Source organism: Solanum pennellii, chromosome 5, assembly GCF_001406875.1.
Source record: "Solanum pennellii chromosome 5, SPENNV200".
In the NCBI taxonomy this organism is placed as follows: Eukaryota; Viridiplantae; Streptophyta; class Magnoliopsida; order Solanales; family Solanaceae; genus Solanum; species Solanum pennellii.
Window position 1 is genome coordinate 6,516,323 of NC_028641.1, and position 18,113 is coordinate 6,534,435.

The window sequence follows — 18,113 nt, forward strand, 5'->3', positions numbered from 1 at the left end:
TAATAGTATATTAAAAAAAAGGTCCACTTCTTTAATATTAAAGAATATAATTAAAAATAATTATCTAATATTTCTAGAGTGAAAATTTAATTTTAATTTAAAACGACAGTTAAAATAGAACGAAACAGGCTCAAGTTGAAAGAGAAAAAGAGAAAAAAATTACAAGTGGCTGTTGTTGGCTGTGAGTGACACATGATTTTGGCCATGGCCAAAAGGCAATGCAAGAAACAAGGGAAAAAGTGAAAGCAGGTTGTGTTGGTTGGCAAGGTAATAATAAGCTTGAAAAGCATATGCCTCTCTCTCTCTCTCCACAGTTACACCACCTATAGATCAATCACTGTACAGTAGTGTACATAGGCCTCTTCCCAAGAAGACAAAATAAACTTCAAAATAAAGAAACCCCAAAAAAATTAGGAGAAAATAATGAGTACCCATTTTGTTACAAGGTTCAAAGCTCTTGTCTTTCTCTCTCTTCATCAACCTCATTGTGGTTATGGGGATGGATTATGATTGAGTGAACTAGACAAAAGCTTAGCTAAGTCATCAGGACATATCCCCTTTTCATTCCCCACACTCTACTGTCAGTCAACATTATGCATTTTTTTTCTCTCTGAGTTTACTTTTCTTTCTTTGTTGTTTTCCCATCAATTTCATATCTTATGAGAGTTATTTGGTGAATGGGGTTGCAAGATTTCTTGTTGAATACAGTAAAAAACTGATCTTTCTTGTTTTTTTCTATCAAGAAAATGTGGGGAGCTGAAAGAAAACAGAGATTCAAGAAAGGAATAGAGTGAAAAATCAAATCTTTTTTCTCCCCTCTTGCATTTTCTTGCATTTTAATAGGCTGCTACATTCAATCAGCACAATGAGGAAGCATGGATGGCAACTTCCCTATCATCCTCTCCAGGTTCTAACTTTTTCTCTTTTGTATGTATGTGTGTGGGGTATGGGATTGGAGGGGGAGGGAGAGGGGGAGGGGGTAGAGGTTGGGGAGGGCTCTATTCATGTGTACATTTTGAGCTCTGGTTTATCTAATTTGGGAATTCTGCAAACCTGTGTTTGATTTAGGTATTTATCTTTGCAGGTGGTAGCTGTTGCTGTGTTTCTGGCACTGGGATTTGCTTTCTATGTCTTCTTTGCACCTTTTGTGGGAAAGAAATTGTTTCAGTATATTGTGATGGGGCTTTATACTCCTCTTGTAAGCCATCTTGAGTTCTTTCTCTTCTCTTTTGTCTTTCATATCTGCATTTTGTCAAGGCAATGAAGAATTCAGATCTATATTTTATCTGCCATCAGCGTTTCAGATCTTCCCTCTGTGTTTCATTGTATTTTCTGGATTTTGTTCTGCCTTTTTCTTCTCCTGCCACCTCTGTTAAATTTCTCATGTTCTTTTGTTTTGAATGTTGCTTTGTTTCCTTTCTTTAGGTTGTTCCATCTGTAGGACTTAATACTCATAATTATGGAGATTTTCAGTCTATTTGATACAATGTAAGCAAGTGGAGGGCAAATCCTGTGTTTGAACTTAACAACTTAATAGGTTCAAGTTTCTTAGCTAGCGTCTAACCATAGATTTTGGATCAGATTTTGAAAATTTATCTTTTTCAAGTATTTGTTTGGCCATGGTATTTGTTCATATATTGAAAATCTGACCTTGAAATATTTTGAAGTTCCCAAAACTTCAAATTTTTTCCAAGTATAGTGTATGTCCTAACATAACTTCAAGTTCCAAAAATTACCACTTCAAAACTCAATTTTTCAAGATGCAACTTCAAAATCTATGACCAAACTTTAGCTTAGTTCTTTGGAAATGTAGGTTCAGAATTTGATTAGACTACCTTTTGTTTTTTCACATATATATCTACTATTTACACTGAAGACGAATGGTTCTAATGAATGGACTCCCAACACTCTATGTTCACCTTTGAGAACATTTGGATGATAAACTTGATTTGGTGGTGCAGGATTCCTATCAGAAAAATCACATCTTTTCTTTTTAATCTAGAAGTAATCAATTTAGGTGTTTTTAGCCATACGTTAGCTGCCCAAAGTAATTGGAAGATTTTGAGTGTTCAGTACCAATTCCAGCTGAAAAATGGATTTGATAGAGAATTATTTTGTCTCTCGCATCATCATGTAGCACAATGTTGTTTTGAATAAAGAAGATTTCAACACGGTACTGGATTTTGTAACTACTTCTTAATTTATAGAATGGCAAATGAGATTGGTGATGTCTATTTTTTCATGAATCAGATGATACATCTCAACAACCTAATATGTGAATGGGTTTAATACTTTTGCTGTTGTAACATGTAAGTTTTCATTTGAAGGCATCTGGTATATAATCCTTTGTTTTCTCCAGATAATTAGTGCATTTGGCTTGTATATCTGGTGTGCTGCTGCTGATCCTGCTGATCCAGGAGTTTTTAAATCCAAGAAGTATATTAAGAAGCTAGACCACAAAAAGCAAGTTCAACTTAAAGAATCTAAATTAGGGTGCGAGACGAATTCTTCTATACAAGATGCTAATGCTGCATCGATTGGGGAAAATGCATCTGGAAAAAGCAATAAAGGAGCTGAACCAGCTGCAGATCACAATGAAACTGAACAGAAAATTACAGCTACTCGTCAAAGATCTTTCTCTTCCGGATTGTTGGCTCTACTACCTTGTGCTCTTATCAGCAACTGCACAGGCAGACATGAGGAGTCTTCTCAGCAACAGTTGAGTGAAGATGGCATGTTCTACTGCAGTTTGTGTGAAGTAGAGGTTTGTAACTTCACATCCATCATTTCTAGTGCTTCCACTTTGAGGCATCATTATGTACTGAATTTAGAATTATTCCGCAAAAAATCTTGTTGTAAAACAAACATATACTCCCGCCGCTTCAATTTGTTTGTTTGGTTTTGACTTGGCATGGAATTAATGAAAGTAAATGACTTTTGGATCTTGTGGTCTTAAGCTAAAGATATGTTGAATGAACCAAAATGCTCTTTAATCTTGTGGTTTTGAACATGTCATGTCAAAAGTTAGAAATAAATAATTGCCAAAAACAAGACTTCTTTGTTTTGGAACAGACTAAAGAAGGAAGGAAGTCAAACAAATTGAAAGGAAGACAGTATTATTTTTTGTTTTTCACTTGGTATAATAATTCTCATTTTTGCTTAAAACTGATGTTCTTAGCTTGATAGACCTGTTCTTATTATAGTAAGATTGCTGTAATGCCTGTTCATATGATATGCTCAATGCTGGATGACACTTGCAGGTATTTAAATACAGCAAGCATTGCAGAGTATGTGACAAGTGCGTCGATCAGTTTGACCATCATTGCAGGGTATTTGACAACCTTGAGTAGTCTGAAATGTCGTATATACAGCATAGATGCTCGACTGTGTCGACGTTTATGTAAAAACTTCTTAATCTTATTTTTCTGTTTTTGCTTTCTGTAGTGGATAAACAACTGTATAGGGAAAAGGAACTATCGCAAGTTCTTTGCGCTCATGGTTTCTGCCCTCCTGCTGGTATGATCAAGCTCTCTTTGCTAGCTTTTATTGTGCTTACACATTTCTACAGATTCTATGTTAGGTCATGAGTCCGACATGCTATTGGAATATTTCTTCCATCTGAAAGGTTTATCCACTACCTGAAATTTGAAATGACATCTTCAATTTTAAATCAGTCATTTCTTAACTTTATCTTTCTCTCCCTCAGTCCTCCTAGCCCCTTTCTCCTTTACTTCCTTTTGGTTATTGCTTATGCGCATCACTTAAGAACTGTCATACAAAGAACCTCCTTTTCTATTTTCTTCTTGTTTCCGGAAGAAAACTTGCCCACAATCAGAGTCACCTCTGATACTTTAAGCATTTCATATTTGTGCATTTTCCATTTAATTGACTATTGACAGGTCTACTTGGTTTGTGCACTTTGGACTTGAGATTGCAGCTTATACTTCAGTGGTCAACTGGAATTCTTGTACTAATCTGCTGCTTTATCGAGAAGAAGAAATTTTCTGCGGAAATCACCTCCAAATTAGGAAGCAGTTTCTCCATTGTTCCTTTTGTTATTGTAGTGGTGAGTATACTTGCACTTTCCCCTTATGTCAGTACCTATATTCCTTTCATGCCATTATTATAGTTTTATTTTGGGTAAGGGAGTAGTAAGCAGAAAAAGAAGCAACACAACTGTTCATACCAATACTAACTTGTGTTAGAAGATGAAGTGTTGAAGTATGTGACTATCTTATCTAAAAACTCAAGTTGTTGGAGATAGCATATTTTTATTTGCTTAATTATGTCTCCAACACAACCCTTTACGCGCGGGCTTGATTTTTTTCCTTGATCCAAATACATGGAAATTCTTTTTAATAGTGGCTGGTGAGATCAAACCTAGAACCTGTACTTACTCCAATACCATGATAAAGTCTGTGACCATTTCATCTAAAAGTTAAAGCGGTTTGAGAGAAGACACTGTTATTTGTTTAAGCATGTCTACAATGTTACTAAACTACAGGGGTTGGTTTTTGTATAATTTTATCTCTGAAATGTGTCTGAAGTTAGTTCTACATGTAACAGGCTGTCTGTACCATCTTGGCCATGATAGCAACCCTGCCACTAGCTCAACTTTTCTTCTTTCACATACTTCTCATAAAGAAGGTTAGTCCTTTGTCATCACTCATCTGGTGATCCTATCTTGTGGCTCTTTTTCTTAAAAATTGTCTGACTGTTTGCTTGGATGGCAGGGAATTAGCACCTATGACTACATCATTGCTCTCAGAGATCAAGAGCAACAAGGAGTTGCAGGTCAGCAAAGTCCTCAAATGTCTACTGTTAGCTCCCTAACTGGATTAAGCAGTGCAAGCTCCTTCAATACTTTCCATCGAGCAGCATGGTGCACACCACCTCGCCTTTTTGTTGAGGATCAGGTATGGTTCAAGAAAAAATCTAATATGACAAGATCGAGTAATTTAGTAGTACTAAACAGTTGGTTATGGTATCAGCAGACCTTCATTGAGTTTGCAGTGCGAATTTATAATTATCTTTTAGTTGGTTATGGTATTAGCAGCCCTTTAGTGAGTTTGTGGTGCTTATTTTTGTAAAAGTCTTTCAGTTGGCTTCTCATATTTGAATTTAGTTTCTATTTTCACATTTCTTAGCTTCAATTCCATAACTAATCAAAAGAAAAGAAATTCTATTTAGCCCGGTAATGTGGGAAATGCTTTGGCGGCTTGTGGATAGAGGCTCTTTGAAGTGGACTCCTGCAAGAAAGTATGTTCAGTATTTTGGCTCTTCTGTTGTCAAAAGAGATTTTAGAAAATAAAACCTTGTGCTGTTGCCGTGAAGGTTTGCGAATTTTTCCTTGTAAGGATAGTAATCCACTTTGACAGATAGCAAATCCTGAACAGTTTCCTCTTAAGTTGATTCTTTGGTGTGGCTGTTACAACCATTAAGGGATTCTGTGGTTGTGATTGGTATAAGGTAGGACTCATATGGTCTGGTTATTGTTAGAGATTGAGAATGACATAGCATTGAGAGGTTTAAGAGGGATTGTTTTTTTATGCTTGACACATTCTGTTTGATGTAATATTTCCAATTCAGCTTTTTTTTTCTTTCCTCGTATAAAAGCCGAAGGGACTTGAGCAATTTTCCTCTACAGTAGTATCAAGTATATTTCTTGAGTTGGGTAGTGTATGCGTTAATGCTTTTGTATAGGTGAATAGGAAAAGGTTAATGTACTAACTTTCGTTTAACTTTTTGGTGGTTCCCTGCAGTATGATGTAGTTCCTCCTGATACAGTATCGGTCAGTTCACTTGGGAAAAGGTCAATGGCGGAGGAACCTATCAAGAAAAAGAATCCAGCTGCCGTGAAGATTAGCCCATGGACACTAGCACGATTAAATGCAGAGGATGTTTCAAAAGCTGCTGCTGAAGCAAGGAAGAAATCGAAAGTTCTTCAGCCAGTGGTGAGAAACAAAGAACCTTACATTCTTGAAACAAATAGCAGTTTAGGAAGTAGCGGGCGTCGCATGGTGCCTAGGCTTGATAACAATAGAAGGAGAGCTAGTAAACGAGTTAGACTCCCTGCAGAGTTACCCTTTGAAACCATGAGTAAAATTCCCAATGATATAGCTCAAAACAGCAGAAGGCCCATGCTAACTGAGTCATCAAGCAGTTTAGCTCCCCTTCAGCTTGAAGCACGGAGTGATTTCCGAACAACCCGAGGACTGTCCACCTCAGGTGTTGTTGTTGCTTCTTCACCTGAGAGTAGTTTGGACTCTCCTGACATTCACCCACTCCGGATGTCATCCTCAGGAGTTGAAGATGCTGCACGTCTTGTAGGTCACCTATCATCTGGAATGACTCTTCAAAAGGATACACCATTGTCTAGATCAACTAGTGATGGATACGAGGCATCTGGTGGGGAGGATAGTGATCGTGTGCCTACCCGAATTGTGCAAAGGTCAACAAGGTGGAGTAGCATTCTTTTTGGTTCTGATCAACAAGATGATAGAGTCAGAAGATTGATGGTCCCGTCTTCATCAACCCAGGCTAACATCAGGAAGCATTGAGCCTCCAAACATACTTGGGAATCTTCTGTAAGCTCTTGAAGCTACATGATCTGTTGACGTTTCTTAATTTGTTGATGATGTTTGTCCAGTAGTATATACCATCAACTTGGCCTGTTCCATTGTCCATTGAGTTCAATTTTTGGATTTTTGGGTGAGAGAAGTGCTGTAAATGTCTAGTGGAAAAAACATTATGTCTATTCTCTTGTCCTCAAAATGCAGCATTCAATGATCACTTCTTGCTGCCATCACTTAGAAGTGGGTTTCTACTTTAACTAGTTTTTGGGGTGCCTTCACTGTTCTAATGTTGCCATCTATTCTTGATACAATAACTAGTTAAATGTCTGCCAGAAGTTAGATACTTGTCAAGGGTCAATCGTAAATAATCTCTCTACTCCATAAAGGTAAAGGTAGTTAAAGTAGTTTTTCCAAACTCTACTCGTGGAACTATACTGGATTTGTTGTTGTAGAAAACTCGCCTATATCTAACTATATCTTAGCATACTAACATTCAACTGTCCTAAATCTAAAGAGGAAAGAATGATCAAAAGCCAAGGTACAATACTGCAATTACTCAAATATCAGTAAGTCATTAACTTCATATTTCAAATATTCAACAAGGATTGAAGTTACAATTTATGGCATCTGAATCAACTCACACTAGCAAAGTTCGCGAAAATAGTCCATCTCGAGTGACCAACAAAACATGGAAGAGATGGTCAGTCACTCTGAAGAGATAGCAAGCTCTTGAAAGATCCTTCCTCTTTGCTCGAAATTTCTGAACTCGTCAAAGCTAGCACAACCAGGACTCAGTACAATGGCATCGCCACATTGTGCTATACTCCTCGCCAACCTCACAGCATCCTTGAGAGTTTCAGCATTCAAACAAGGAATGGTTAGACCATTAGCACAGAGTGTTTTCTGTATCATCTTTCCTGAAAATCCAAAAGTGATTACACCTCGATGGTGTCGAAGAGGTTCAACCAGCTGCTCAAATCCATTAGAACCTTTCATCTCTACCTCCTTTGCAACACCACCAAGTAGAACCACAGACTTCAGCTCAAAACCAATCAAACCAATATACGTAGCCTCAACATTTGTTGCCTTGCTGTCGTCAACCCAAACTATTCCATCATCGTCTACATGAACAACTTGCATTCGATGAGGCAGAGTTGTCAATTTGGAAATCGTTGAACTAAAAGCTTCAGCTTTGATCTCAATATCCAACCCAAGGACTGATAATGCAGCCACTGCAGCATTTGTGTAATTGTGCTTCCCGACTGCCTTCAACTCACTCAATTGTAATTGTGAAACACAGTTTATTGTAGGAAGCTTTAACTCAGCAATCTTCGCCTCCACGTCAACGTTCACACCAGGGGAACCTCCAATCCAAGCAAGACTAACGCCATCCACATGATCCATAACTGCTTCATCCAGATATAGATTTCCAAGTGGAACAATACCAATTTTCTTCCCTCTCATCTGAGAAAAGATGCGACACTTGATTGCAGCATAGTTTTTCATCGTGTGGTGTCGTTCAAGATGATCAGGAGTCAGATTTAGTATCACAGCAACCGAAGGACAAAAGTATTTCGGTGGGATTTCCAGCTGATAACTACTCACCTCCACCACTGCCACCTCTAAAGATCTCCGGTCAGGCGAATGAAAAACAGCTTCTGAGAGTGGAACTCCAAGGTTACCACCAACAAACGTCTCGAAACCCAAATGATTAAGTATCTGTCCTGCAAATGTGGTAACAGTAGACTTCCCATTAGTTCCTGTAACTGCTAAAACCTTAGTATAACTCGGAAAAATTTGCGCAGCAAAATCTAACTCTGAGAGTACTTCCTTCCCCGAACATATCATTGATTGAATTCCATATCTTTCCAGTGGAACTCCAGGAGAAACGACAACTACATCCGCCTCTTTCAGAATCTTATCATCAAAATTACCAAAAAATGTCTTCAAATCAGCATTTTTCAGATCTAATAAACCATTATTTGTGTGAAATGTTGATTCTGAGTTCTCATTTTGATCAATGGCTGTAACTGAAGCACCTCTAGCAAGAGCAAGCTTTGTAGCAGCTGAACCTGATTTTCCAAGGCCAATTATAGCAACTTTTTGTCCCTTCAGGTCTTGTTCAAGGTAGCAGGATTGAATTTTTGTATGTGAGTTAACAAGCTTCGAGCTCACTTTAAAGCTTGAAGCTTTAAGCATTTCGAGTCTTATTTTGAGTTCAATTAATCTGATTGATTGAAGAATTTGGACTATGGGAAGAAGATGATAGCTGTGAAATTGGGGAAAATGAAGAACAGTACACAGAATATTGTCATTTTTTTTAAAAAAATAATTAGACGTAATACATAAACGTACTTTTTAATTTGAATTCAACTGAAATTTATGTCTTCCCAATTTTGAGTGTGCATAACCAGACATTTTACTTTATATAAAATTGAACGAATAAACATATATGTCCTGTGTGACATAATTCACATAATAAACATATGTGTTCTATGTGACATAATACACATAGGTTCACTAATCCATGTAAGAGTATTTGTCTATCATGCATATGACTTGCATTATTCAAAGTGTTTATTTGTTCGAATTTTTGAATAGTTGAAGTGTTTACTTAAGTTATTACTACAAAGCTAAATGTCATAATTATCAATTGAATATGCCTTTAACTAGATTTTAGCTAATATTTATGTCCTTTAATTTTACAGTGTGCATAAATAGACACGAACTTGTTTAAAATTGAATAAATAGATACATTTGTTCTACGTAACGTCCTAATTTACAATTTTGTATTGTATGTGACATCCTACATGTATTATTCTAAGATGTGTGTGTCTACATGTTTAATTTTATACAATTTCAAATACCTATTTGTGTACACTCAAAATGGAAAGACATAGATATTAGATGAAATTAAATTAAAAAATATGCAAATCAAAACAAGCTCTAAATTATTTAATGGCAAAAATGCTCAATAACTAATTCATGTACTATGAACATGGGATTCTCTTATTCATTACCTCACAACAATATATCACCATTAATCTTTGCATATATAAACAAATGAATTTGATTTTTCATATAACCATAAATTACACAATGGCATGATTCTTCTCATCGTCTAAGGGCAAATATACAAATTCGTCTGCAAACTTGCCTTCGATTCCCTCCAAGGTTAATTTTCTTCCATTAAAGTCGTTGCAATACAAATACAGAAGCACGTAACTCTCTCATCCCAGATGATGCCAGTATCCACCACATCATAGTACACATTACCTGTGACGAAACCAGAAATTTCATTAAGAATGTTCAATATTTATATATGATAAAAATAATTTTTGATCTATATAGTTCGTATAATTACCATCGGAATGCTCCACCAACCAGACTTGACTAGACCATACAGCATAGTACTAGCTAAAAACACGTTAGAACCAATCACCATTCCTCCCACCATAAGCCCGAAATTTAAATGTATTCGAAAAGCTACTGATTTCTTCTCTTTTACCAAATAACCACTAGATCTCCTCAGTGTTTCGAAACCTGATTTTGATTCAACCATTGCTATCACATAAGCTAATGACCAGTTTATCTGTAGCCATAGCAGGATCGGTAACACCACAATAAACGCGAAAATAACTAAAAATAACAAGTGATTTGAGTCGGATTTGAGTTCAATTAATCCGAGAGATAGGAGAATTTGGGATAAGAGAAGCAGAACTAGCGCGAAAACGAGAATGATTGAAATGAAAATGGTGTGAGAAATGATAAAGGTTGAGAGGAGAGGGAAAAAGGAGTTTCTGATGGATTTAATAGATGAAATGAAGGTGATGGATCTATCGTGGCACGCTTGAATAACGGAGCTGTATGTAATTGTGGCTACGGCACAGAGGAAAAAACAGGGCGAGAAACAGAGCGTAGACTAGTGATACAATAGCTTCGAAGTTGGGGAAGAAAAGAAGGGGTTGTGATTGAGTGGAAGTGAAGAAATCTGGATGAAAGAGAGCAAGGTGGAAACAAGGATATAAAATAAGAGAGGGAGAGATAGGCAAGAGGAAAAGGATTGTAAGGACATTGAAATGATCAGAATTAGCGTTATATATGTGATCTAATGTGATATCGGTCCATAGCCGATCAAATTCAATTGACATTGGAGATGGATAATGGATGACGATCAACGATGAAAGAAGAAGATTATGAATGCTGTGAAATGGAAAATGAAAGAAACTGTTCCAGGTGAAGCCTTTTCATTGACTATTTAGCTCAAGAAACAATCAATTTTTTTTTCTTTTATAGTGGGATTGAAAGTTTCTTCATTTGATCAAGTTCGAATAGTTGAAATGGTGAGATCATAATCTGGATGATGATTAGTAAGATCGATGATGAAGAAGAAGAAGATCGTTGTGAATTGGAAAATGAAGGTTACGAATTCGATATGTATATCCGTATCACCTTTTACTCTTTGTGCATCTTTTGCAGTAGTAATTCTTATCAGCTATGTGCTCAAACACTCCAAAAATGATGTCGTATCAATGTCAGAAATGGAGCCTTTGCTTTGACTAATTATGCCGCATGAGGCCCTAATAACGGAGAAAGGGCCTTGCATTAGGATATTTTTTATTTTTCAAAATTCGAACCTAAAACTTTTGGTTAAGAATATAGATATTCTTAATCCTTTAACCACACTTGGGGTGGAGATTTCCTTTTTCCCATGAAGCCAAAATGTATCATGACTATTAAAGGTAGAGTAATTCACCACACGAGGTTGATATGGAGGAATGGGTAGTAGAATATGTAAGTACGTTCATTTTTACTTGTTCGTTATTTCAAAAATAGGTTTTCATTTGAGTATCTTAGGGTAACATTGAGTTGTATATGTCGTGCACGGACTTGAATGGTGAAAAATTATCCTTGGAGATCAGAGTAACTAAACAATTCATCACTCGAAGATTCATATCTTGATACCAATGGTAATAGTACTTCCAAATTCATGTGGTTAAAACAATATTATCGGTTCTAAGATACACTCAGATCTTACTTTAGAAAAGATTGTTTCCAAAGGATTCTCGACTCTGAGAGAGGAAATAAATAAGCATCACATGATTAGAACGAACCAAATTTAATAACACAATTTATAGAGAAATTAAACAAACTTACTCAATAGCATGATTTTTTCTCATTGTCTACATACTCGTTAGCTCCGGTGAACTTGTCTCCGATCTCTAATAACAACTTTTCACCATTGAAGAATTCGTCTTTACAATACATGTACAAAGCCACATTCTTTAGAAGATGGTAATTCATAATAAGAGATCTCACCACAACCGCCAATATCACCACCAAGCTACCACAGGCAACACCTACCGTGACTGGAATAATGGAATGAGTAACCACCAACAGTCCTATTAAAAGCCCGTCAAACAGTACGAAACTATCCATCCCTTCCGCTTTAACAAATTCGCACTTCTCCTCAGTTGCTTCGAAACCAAACTTAGATTCAAGCACTGCTATCACATGAAAGGTGTGATGCGGATAAGAGAACAAGAGATCTAGTGTTCACGGTTGGGGACAAAGTTTTTCTACGAGTTTCTCCCATTAAAGGTGTGATGCGGTTCGGCAAAAGAGGTAAATTGAGTCCCCGATATATAGGACCATATGAGATACTGGACAGGGTAGGAGGAGTGGCGTATTGTTTGGCACTTCCTCCCGATATGTCTTTCATACATCCAGTGTTCCATGTTTCTATGTTGAGGAAGTATATCTCAAACTTTTCTCATGTACTTGAAACACCGACTATACCAATTGATGAGAACTTAACATATGAAGAGGAACCTGTGGCTATTGTGGACAAACAAGTAAGAAGTTTGATGTCAAAAGAAATTGTGTCGGTAAAGGTCTTATGGAGGAACCATACCACTGAAGAAGCTACTTGGGAGTTGGAAAAGGAGATGCGAGACAAGTATCCTCTCTTGTTTCAGTCCACATGTATACATCTACTTTAAATTCGGAGACGGAATTTCTTAAAGTGGGGAGAATGTAATACCCTATATTAAAATAAGGTCATATATGTCATTAGCTTTAATAAAAAAAATCAGTTTTTTTTTTTAAAAAAAGAGCTGAAAGCCCTAACAGAAGCAACAGATTTTTCTGCAACTTCAATGATAAAAAATAAATAAATAATAGGACTCTTCTGGTTCAACGGTGAGCAAGGAGAAAATAAATTAAAAAGTTAAAGCGTCAGTTCTCAAACTAAAGAGAGAAGTGGAAGAAGAAGAAAGAGAAGAAGGCAAGTTTCTTAACTTAGTTTAAAGGTTGAATTCTTATCTTCCATAACTATAAGCTTGAAAATTAGGAAGTTGAGAAACTTAGGTTAAGCAGAAATAGAGGAAATATATTTCATTCTGATGAACCAAGTGAATATAGTCACTGATTTGAACAAAAAATTTTGGTATTGGGCTCATTTGCAATAAAGTAGTTAGGCAGTATGGTTAAATTGATCTTTTTACAGTGAAAATTGACCAAGAAGAGACTATTTTGTGTGATTTAAGCACTAATTAAGTGATAAGGCAGATTTTGAATGAATCATGAAACCTCTAAGGCTGAGTTTTGTTGATGTAATATGAATCACCTAAACGAAGGAGTTAACATGAAATTGTTATGAATGTGTTTATAGTTTGACCAAAGGAATTCGTACGGACCATTCGAGCGAAGATCTTGGTGTTTCAACACAAGTACTGTGAGTAGTAATCTTACCATAATTGATGTTTTATAATTTGCATGATTTTCACATGGTTTATAAAGTAAATGTATTACTAAACGTTTTGAACTTGCATGTGGGACAAGTCTCTTACTGGATATGATATTACTGGATATGATCCTGAAAAGATTATTTGATTTGAGATGGTCTCATTTTTTTTCAAGATATGATTTTTGTTATTAAAAAAGTTTTGCACTTATTTGAGAAATAATATTTTGACAGGTGATGGTTGAACTTTGAAATGATATGATTTGATAAGATTTAAGTGCTCCGTTTGATTTTGAAATGCTTTTACTGATTAAAAGAAGAATATAAATAGGAGTAGACCTTGATGAATCTCGTAGCTAACAACGGGATCGTTAGACCTGGTGCACCTTGTAGTTACTGATTTCTGATAAAACCCTTGCTAGTGGGATGTGGAACTAGTATTCTGTTACTGATATCCCTCGAGTAGGGATCTACTGATATGAATATTTAACTCCATTACGAGGAGTTCACTGTTATTGATTACTTCTAAAAGAGAAGGCCACCTTGATTACATGATTCATCCTTGGAGACCTCCCAGAAATAAGATTTGATATGAAATGTTCTTTTATTGAGTTTGCTATTATGTATTTACAATGATTATGCTTATATGAGGCATATAAGATTGAAAGAGCATTATTTCATCATAATGACTATTACACTGTCACGATCATAATCTAGACCCTAGACGAGACCGGTGTCGTTGATCTCTCAGAGGTCACAGACAAGACTACATACATCATCGTTACATCATCTAGGTTAATTTTAGCGGAAAATTTAGAACTTTTAGTTATTTGAAGTATACATAGACTTCATAGTAGGATACGTTATACTCATATAAGATTTATCTACATCAGTTCATAATCATTCACAATAACCATCTAATACCAAGATACTCAACTGAATGAAAAAGTCATATCTGCATAAATAATAAAGTTGCTAGAATGGCACCAATAAAATGTCTGAAAATAATTGAGAAAGAAACGCTAGTGGAACATACTCCACTATTTCAAGCCTACATCTAAGCTAGAATATAACGGGCAAGCGTCCTTACAAGCATGAGGGCGTACCAAGTTCGGATGAATACTTTACGTCCGAATAGCTTTAGCTTTGTCTCGTAAACTCTAGCGTCCACCTGTGCCTACACCTAAAAGTAAGTAGTTGTATGGGATTAGTACACACTTGTACTAAATGATTTAGATTAGCTCTTTCCTAACGATATGAGTTGTGGAAAGTCAAGTAAGTGGATTTGCCAAAATCGGATTAGAAAAGTCATGCCATGAGAGTAACATGCATCATCATGCGTGTCATATTGCACACAACACATAACATATTGCATATAGCACATAACATATTGCATATAACACATATCATATTTCATTTCATTCGTTCATATGCCATGAGATCTTGGAATCATGGACTTAACATTAGGACTTCCCAAAATAAGGGCTCAACATATGAGACCTCAACTAGGGAGCCTTCTTTAGCAAATACAGAGTCTGCTTCATTCATTCATACGTACTTCATTTCATTTCATTCATAGGCTAGTGTAAACACCAGCTATACCTAGGATGTAGTTTAAGACTCTCATTGGGTTCACTGTGCAATGACTAAGAATGACCTAGTGTCATTACATAAGTCTAGTTCACCTCTTGATTATCCTACCCAAACACCTTTGGTATCATTCATTTCATTATCTTTCATACTTTGAGGAACTTCAATTTTAACCGACATAGATCATGTGAGCATCATGAAATTCGGTGTCTTTCCCACACCGAAAAGAGGTGGAGTCACTGTTCATTGTGAAACCAAAACATCCCTAGCTCGCTTAGGTGAAAAACCACTGACTAGTTCCCTATGTTGGCATCATAGTTCAAAGACTAAGAGATTTAGGGAGATCCATACCTACCTTGGTGGGCAGTCTCATATCATGAGAATTACGTGAACCTCCGCCTTTTCCAAAAAAAGTCATCACCACTCATAGCTAGCCTATCGGTGCTCCGTTAAAGTTCCTATTTACATTCAACTCATACATCATCGAAGTTTGCTTCTAGCATGAGATAGTCATAGCTCATTAGATGATTTATCAACTTTTCTTTGCATATTAAGTGTGAATTGTCCTTACACTTACATATAAAGTGTGATTGAGAGTGTCTCTTAATGTTCAACACTCTCTTAGGTGAGTACTTTTGGTGACCTTATATTGGCGTAGGTACAACTTGTCTCACTTGTACTAGCCTCTTATTGTGATGCCACACTGTTCTTTCTTAACATCTTTTCATTTCATCTTTACTCACCTTTCATTATTTGTTCATCGTATAACATACATATTCTCTCTTGAAATTTACATTGAGGGACATTGATTCTAGGCGTAGATTCAACTTGTCTCACTTGTGCTAGCCTATCCTCATGTAGCCACTCTTTCTTGATTTATTCATCGTATAGCATAAATGTACTCTCTTAGAAACTTCATTTAGTGACATTGATCTTTAGGCATAGATGTTGTCTCACTTGCACTAGCCTTTTCTCATGTTGTCACTATCTTCATTAGCATCATAGTATAACATAATTACTCACCTTATTACGTGAATGTTTATTTCGTCATATGCCAATTCACTGGGCCATTTAGTGTGTTTCACACTCTTACTTAACCCCTCTGGAGTCACATCAGTTCATCACATACATCTTAGATTCACTTACTTTTAAACGTACGTTGGACTTATGAATCCATACGTACAAGCCATGAGGCTTCATTCATAATTTGTCTAAGTGACTCATACTTACCCAAGATTATGTGGTACAAGACTTATGCATTTTGTAAGTATGCCAAGGTCTCGAGTTCGATTTCTATGGGCAACATTCATTAAATATTTATCCCTTGAGCAACACTTAATCTCATATTAAATTTTTAATTTATATTTTTCAGCTTGGTGACTTGAGATCGAATCCCAACACCTACACTTCTTTTTTCCTTTTTTTTCTTTCCTCTCTTTTTTGATGGAGACCAAGAAGATGTGGGATCGATCCCCCACAACCTCATTTTGTTTTTCTTTAAATTTTCTCCTAACTTCCTCACCTATTCGAGAGTTTGTGGGTTCGATTCCCACACCCCTCATTTTATTTTTCTTTCATTTTTCTCCTATCTCCCTCACCTATCCAAGAGGTTGTGGGTTCGATCCTCACACACCTCATTTTTTTAAAATTCTTTTCCTCTTTCATTCCTTCACTTGAGCCTCACCCCATTTTGAATCCCCTTTACCTCATTTTTATTATTGAATTTTTAATAGCTTGCATATGGTGGGGTCTTGGGTTCAATCCCTAATGACCTCACATCTTAATTTTTTTTTAAAAATTTCAGCATCTCACTTGTTGCATAGCCGAGACCAAAATTCCAGATTTTTTGGAAATTTGGTCACGTTTTTAGTCCATTTTTTTCATCATTTGTACATTAGGTTCTTAGGTAATTCGCTGAATATTTCGTACATTATTATGTGCATCTTTTCCAAGTAATCTTAAACAAAAAACACAAGGATTTAACATGCCGTTTTCATGCTCCAAAACATGCCCAAGAACACGACTACACACACATTGTACACATTTTCATCATCACATAAATCCGAACATACATACATGAACACAATCATCACGAAAACACATTATATCCCTAATTTCTACCAGCAAACATACCCAACCTACAACAACCGATGCGAGCTAGACACAGGGACATGCAAAGGGGAACATTCCTAGTTTTCGGATTAGAATTCGACTGGATCTTAGGGGTCTCTTGGGAAAGGGACCAAGAGGAAGAAAACCCATACCTTTTTTCGTTGTTTAACACCTTTCAAATCTCATCTCAAGTGTTACCAACTCCAACGAAAAATAAATGCTTCTCCAACAAAACTCACGCGCAAACCGTTTGAAAAATGCTTTCGCTTTTTTGTTTTTAGTTTAGTTTTTCTTTTGAGTTTTTGTGTGCAAGTTCTTCAAGTGATGAACTTTGATTTTTTGTTCCTTTTTGCTGATGATGGATGTGAGAATGAGAGTGAGAGACGTGAGAATGAGAGTGGAGAGAGATGAGAGTAAGTTTAGGAGTAGGAGTTTTAGTTGAAGACTTAGTCAAACTAGGACACTTTGTTATTTATTTATTTTACTAGATTTAGGAACGTGCGTTGCACGTTTATCCCAAGATACTTTATATAAATTTTGTATCGTAAAATTTATCATTGTTTCGGTAGAAACTACATATATCTTCCTAGTAAAAATATTATATCTTTAATTATAAAATTGACTAAAAGTGCATAAAGTAAAAATAATTCACACAAATTCAATATTCCAATGAAGATATTAAAATACAACATGATAGGTTAATGTATACAAAGCAACAGGCCATAGTAAATTATCAATAATAATAACACAACAATAGAAAGTACGTTGTACAATAACAACAAGCAAGAAACATAAATGTTAAACTAAATAAATAAAAAGAGACGAGAAAAGAGAGCATAGAGATTTTCTCATTTTTTTTCAATTGGTTTAAGTTTATATATTATTGTGTGAAATGTCACTATTTATTATTAGATAACATTGAGAAATACAAAGAGTTGTCATAAATAAATATTAATCCATTTGAGATTATCGATGAGAAATGAGAGTAATGAACATAATGAATATAATTAGTGAGAGTCACATACATTTACAAGTTGATGGTAAGTTATGTATACTAATATGATGATTTACTATTTACTATTTAATATTAA

General features: G+C 35.9%; 2 protein-coding genes and 1 pseudogene across 2 annotated transcripts; 1 reads left to right on the plus strand and 2 right to left on the minus strand.

The window, feature by feature from the left end:
* The first annotated feature begins 200 nt into the window (after positions 1 to 200).
* On the plus strand, positions 201 to 6,853 carry LOC107020388 (probable protein S-acyltransferase 22). The gene is made up of 9 exons (XM_015220730.2): positions 201 to 907; positions 1,085 to 1,198; positions 2,360 to 2,764; positions 3,261 to 3,329; positions 3,445 to 3,516; positions 3,938 to 4,066; positions 4,567 to 4,647; positions 4,734 to 4,916; positions 5,763 to 6,853. The coding sequence occupies exons 1-9, from the start codon at positions 866 to 868 to the stop codon at positions 6,558 to 6,560; spliced, it is 1,893 nt and encodes a 630-aa protein (XP_015076216.1). The 5' UTR covers positions 201 to 865; the 3' UTR covers positions 6,561 to 6,853.
* Positions 6,854 to 7,119: 266 nt separating this feature from the next.
* Positions 7,120 to 8,896, minus strand: LOC107019036 (UDP-N-acetylmuramoylalanine--D-glutamate ligase-like). Its single transcript, XM_015219625.2, has one exon. It carries the CDS (start codon positions 8,772 to 8,774, stop codon positions 7,281 to 7,283), a length of 1,494 nt encoding a protein of 497 aa, XP_015075111.1. The 5' UTR covers positions 8,775 to 8,896; the 3' UTR covers positions 7,120 to 7,280.
* An 868-nt stretch (positions 8,897 to 9,764) lies between these two features.
* LOC107019240 lies at positions 9,765 to 10,988 on the minus strand (annotated as a pseudogene).
* Between the last annotated feature and the right edge of the window lie 7,125 nt (positions 10,989 to 18,113).